The sequence below is a fragment of the Mastomys coucha genome, unplaced genomic scaffold (genome assembly GCF_008632895.1).
Source record: "Mastomys coucha isolate ucsf_1 unplaced genomic scaffold, UCSF_Mcou_1 pScaffold14, whole genome shotgun sequence".
Classification (NCBI taxonomy): domain Eukaryota; kingdom Metazoa; phylum Chordata; class Mammalia; order Rodentia; family Muridae; genus Mastomys; species Mastomys coucha.
The window spans coordinates 86,419,777-86,424,541 of record NW_022196896.1 but is presented as its reverse complement, the minus strand read 5'-3'; the positions used below and the strand labels follow the sequence as shown (position 1 = coordinate 86,424,541).

The 4,765-nt window shown below is 43.0% G+C and overlaps 2 protein-coding genes across 5 annotated transcripts in view; one reads left to right on the top strand and one right to left on the bottom strand.

The window, feature by feature from the left end:
- Positions 1–3,078, bottom strand: part of Nbeal1 (neurobeachin like 1) — a 155,517-nt gene extending 152,439 nt beyond the window's left edge. For 2 of the 4 annotated variants that reach the window (XM_031367667.1, XM_031367670.1), the window contains exons 1-2: positions 2,800–3,078; positions 1,809–2,082 (exon numbers count right to left, since the gene is read on the bottom strand). In XM_031367667.1, coding sequence (XP_031223527.1) covers positions 1,809–1,859 — 51 coding nt within the window. In that variant the 5' untranslated portion in view covers positions 1,860–2,082; positions 2,800–3,078. Of the gene's footprint in view, positions 1–1,808; positions 2,083–2,163; positions 2,416–2,799 lie in introns of those variants that run through there. The other 2 variants (XM_031367668.1, XM_031367669.1) reach the window with 2 other exon arrangements.
- LOC116089449 (vegetative cell wall protein gp1-like) lies at positions 1,919–4,034 on the top strand. Its single transcript, XM_031368985.1, has 3 exons — positions 1,919–1,954; positions 2,494–3,072; positions 3,723–4,034. Exons 1-3 carry the CDS (start codon positions 1,919–1,921, stop codon positions 3,918–3,920), a joined length of 813 nt encoding a protein of 270 aa, XP_031224845.1. The 3' UTR covers positions 3,921–4,034.
- Positions 4,035–4,765: the final 731 nt, after the last annotated feature.

Here is a 4,765-nt window from a genome sequence, read left to right as displayed (position 1 = left end):
GGGGGGGTGGGGTGGGGTTCATGACAAAATAATTCATGCTTATATTTAGTAAGACAAATTTTAAAAAATCAGTGTGTATCAATAACATACTATCTTTTCAATACATAGTCATTTAATCTACCTAGAAAAAAACATAATTAGTAAAACAATGTAATATCATTTACCACTTCTCATTCTGAAAATGGTGAAAATTAGTAAGTTTAATATATTTTTAAAAAGTCACTTAAATTATTGGACATTCATATATTAAAATTTCACATTAACTTTTGGCTAACATATCAGTGACTATTTTCAACAGTGTCTAGATGAAATAGATTCCTTTTTTATTATAAGGGTTGTTTATTTTTAAAAAGATATTACTGTCAATTACATAAGCCTAAAAGCTATTTTAAATTTTTATATTAACATTTTAAGGTATGTGTGTGTTTTATATATATATATGCATACATATAGTCTAATAGTTATAACTATTAAATATATAGATATATAGTTTATATAGTTATAACTATCAAATCAGGAAGTTAAGAAAAATTACAGTGGAAATGAGATGAATTCTTACAGGATAAATTGCTGGTTAATTAGCTGAAATTATACTTCAAAAACAAACTTGAATATATCATGCAAAACTACAGGCTGTGATCTGAGAGCATAATCACACAGACTTAAGTTAACCAGTAGACTAGGAATGAATGGTTCTCTGACCATTGCCATATCTTCAAAGTACTAACACAGATCCTCACTTGAGAAATACCCTTAAGGAACACCCTTCTCAGTGGCCTAAAATCAAACTTATTATGCAAAAATTTACAAGAAGGAAGTCAAATATATTTATTTCTGAATGGCAAAATGGTTAAAAACATGGGACCTGAATCAGTTACTTCCAAACTCACACCTACAACAGTTCTCCTGAATAAAAGGATAATTACAATACCCACCTCACCACTCTAGTTAGTATTAAATAAGATAATGCTAGTATGTGCTAACAAAATGTTAATCCCATAATAACTACCTCAATCAATAACCTTCAAAAATAATTTAAAGGGTTGATTAAAAAAAAGTTTAATGTCCAAACAAAACTGTCATTACCCCCAATTGAGGGAAGAAAAAAAACAGCATAAAAATAAAATACTTGGGGCAGGTAAGATGGCTCAATGAGTAAAGCACTTGCCACACAATCCTGCTGACCTAAATTCAATCCTAGGAAGCTATATAAATGTGGAGCGGGACAACCAAATCCACAAAGTTGTTCCCTAACCTCTATAAAAGTACCAAGGTATCCATGTGGCCCCCCACATATCCTACAAACAGTACGAATTTTATTTTTCTTTTATAGGTACAATCTACCTATATAATTTTGAGATCACTGAAGGTTATCAAAGAAAAAATATGTAAGTTTTTTAAAGTAGGCCAATATTGTCAACGTACTCAAATCTGAAAAAAAAAATGGGACATACAAGATCTCTTACATGTTTTTTTTTTTTTTAACTTATTTATTTACTTCTCTTGCATGTTTTTTTAAATTCAGGATGGGGGAGTTGTTTGGGGTTTTGTTTTGAGATATGCAACCCCGGCTGTCCTGGAAAACTCTTATGTTGACTAGGATGGACTCGAACTCACATTAACTCCACCTGGCCCTGCCTCTCGAGTTCTAGGACTCTGTTCTGAGACTAAAGGTATGCACCACCACACCTGCCAAATCAGGATTATCAATATGAACAAACACACTACACATTAAGGTCATAATACTGGACACAAAACTTTATAATCAAGTAATTTTAAGTACAGAAATAAAATGGAAAGCAAATTACCTTTGTACAATAAAGCATCCAAAGTTCAAAGAGCCTCTCTCTGGCTGCCATTCTGGCTTTTCACTCTGGCACTTTAAAGTTTCCTCAAAAAGAAGGTTCAAGACCATATCATGTTATTTTATTTTCCACGTTTCTCAGCCGTTACAGTAAAGCTCAAAGCAGTGAAATAAACAAAAAAAATACGTAGAACAAATAGACTGTCTCAGGTCAATAAAGGCCAGTTTCAGCAACTACTCCAACACTTCTTCAGTGGTAGCTGGTCTCGTACATAGATCTGCGAAATACAGAATTATTCTAAGTCTTTTTAAGCCATGTTTAAAAAAAAAAAATCCAGATACCTATCTGCCTTGCTTACCCCCATTCATAGGGATAAAACTTTAATGTGATTAGATATTCCAGAAACTCCTGCTTGGCACACTACGTCTGACGAACGATCAACTTAAACACGCTAAAAATCTTCCAGGCAGATTCACAACCAAAACTGCGATCGCTGGGAAGGAGGACGGCTCCCTATTCTTTCCCTTTAACCGGGAGCACAGACCAAACACAACAAACGTCCGAGATTTCTCGCCTGCTCCTCAAAAGTTGCTGGGAATGTTTGCTGCGTTGCAGGGCAGGGCGTGGGGTGGGGGGAGGGCCCGAGGAATTCCTGGTGTGTTTCTTCTAACCATCCACACGCTGCAAGTCACCCTGCCTACCTGGCCACCTCCTCTCCACCCAAGAAGAAAGGGGCTCCCACACCGCAGCCCGGGGACACCTCCCGGGGGAGCCCCCCAGCCCGGGCACGCAGCGGCCCGGGGACCTTTCCCTTTCCTCCCCGCGCCCCGGTTACAATCAAGAGAGACAAACGTCAGGCGTGCCAATCAACTTCAGAAGCGCGGCCCCGAGCGCTCGGAGACCCGGACCCGGGACCCACGCCAACCGGCCGCAGCCTCCCGCCCGGGCCTTCCCGCCCAGCGGCAGCCTCCACCCGACCTCGGCGTCCCCTCACCACGCTCACAGGCCGGCCGCCGCCACCCCGCCGCCGGCTCACTTGCTGCCCTCCGCCCTGCCCGCGGCGAAGCCCCGTGTCACCCCGAAGCCGAGCGGGAGGAGCCAGGGGCGGAGCAGCCCCTCGGCTAATCATTCCGGATTTACCCGGCCCTCCCACAGCCGCTCCTCGAGGGCCGCTCAGCCCCGAAGCCCCGCCCCCGGCATGCCTGCGCAGCCGCAGTGCCCTCGGCTCCCGGCTCTGAAAGCGGTCGGAGCCAGCGTGGGCACTCAGGTCAGTCGTCTCCCTGCTGGACGTGGGGACCGACGTGCTGACGTCGCTCCCCGCCCCTCCTAGGTGGGGCGGACGGAACTGTCCTCGCCAGGCGTCGCCCCTGAGAGTCAGCTGAGGGCCGGCGACCGGACGGCATCAAGAAAGGATTGCGATTTGATTTCTTGGCAGAAATGGGATTGGTCCTGGGACAGAGCTCAAAAGCAAAATAAATAAATAAATAAGTAAATAATAAAGAAAAAATCTTTTCCTGTACTTGCTTTGGTACCTTTGTACTGTCACTGCCATTCTGTATCTATTCCAAGGAGATTGCTCTGCCAAGATCTTGGAATGAGCCTTCTTCCATCAAAAGAAGCAAAAGGCAGTCTTATTAGCTGCACACAACTTTCTTAAGTTTGTTGTTGTCGTTTTAATGGAGGGAGAAAAGCATAAGATTAACCCTTTAAGTCTAAACATTTAAGAAACTTGTGAAATTTTTCAAACGTATTGAAAAAAAAAGTCAGTGTTAGAGCAGCTTAGTCTCCAAGATGCCCTGTGTTTGATTCCTAGCAAGCACACACAAAGAAACAAAGTAATAAAATGAACTTCTGTATGTAATCACTAAACTTCAGAAATAATCAAAGCCGCCTTGAAGTAACAGGACTGTGGTTTAGCCCTTAGGAGTTGAAGGCAGAGAGATCAGGAGTTCAAAGCCGACATCCACTACCTGGCAAGTCTGGGACCAGCCTGTGCCACAAGGAGACCTTGCCACAAAAGAAAAGAGAAGAAAGGAAGGGGAGGGAGATGACTTGCTGTGTGAGCCAGACCTCCTGAAATGGGAGATGGAGACCGGAGGGCCAGCTAGCATGTAGTAAGTAACCTGTCCACAAACAAGAGACCCTCGCTCACTAAATGGAATGCAAAAACCTACTCATGAAAATTATCCTCTGACATATACACATGCACAATAAATGAATGTAAAGCTACTAATGCCATAAGTTCACTATGTGACCTTTCTTTTTAAAATATACTAATGCCCCTACATGCTCTGCTGTGTCCTTGTGCCACATACGTTTGTGTACCCACAGAGGCCAGAAGATATCTGACCCTGGGAGCTGGAGGTACAAGGGGGCCTCCTGTCATAGGTGCTGGGAACATTGTCTCATGAGCTGCAGATGCTCTTAACCACTGAGCCATCTTCCAGCCCTCATCTATTTTCATCCATGATTAATCTACAAGTTTTTCTTGTCAAGAATCACAGAAATAAATGTTTCCGTTTTGCAGACCATGCAGTAGCTTGAATATCAAAGGTGAAAATAAATTTTGTGATACTGTCACCAAAATGCCAAGTTCCTGTTACCCTTCATAGCAAACATCAAGGAGTAACAGGACAGGAATTGAACCATTAAGCTTCGGTAACATTATTTAGAAACCCTGTGATCTGAGGAGACAACTGATTAACAACAGCCTACTCACTTACCTTCTGATCTCCAGTCAGGTGGCTGGAATGGAATGGAAACAGAGGCAGTCAATCATTCCAAAGTTTACTCTTCCTTCTCTGGTCAGGTGGTTAGCCTTGTCTCTGAGATTCTCAGTGTTGGAGCTTTTCTGTGTACTTATTCTCCTTCTCCCTCTCCCTCTCTCTCTCCCCTTCCCCTCCCCCTCTCCTCCCTCCTCCCTCTCCTCCCTCTCCCTCTCCCCCTCCCTCCCCCTCCCC

What these genes read in the sequence shown, in the direction of transcription:
- LOC116089449 (XM_031368985.1), top strand. Translation starts at nt 1,919, where the DNA reads ATGTTATTTTATTTTCCACGTTTCTCAGCCGTTACA. An exon ending in CACGTTTCTCAGCCGTTACA is followed by an intron (nt 1,955 to 2,493) that starts GTAAAGCTCAAA and finishes ACACGCTGCAAG; the next exon opens with TCACCCTGCCTACCTGGCCA. An exon ending in GAGCCAGCGTGGGCACTCAG is followed by an intron (nt 3,073 to 3,722) that starts GTCAGTCGTCTC and finishes ACTGTGGTTTAG; the next exon opens with CCCTTAGGAGTTGAAGGCAG.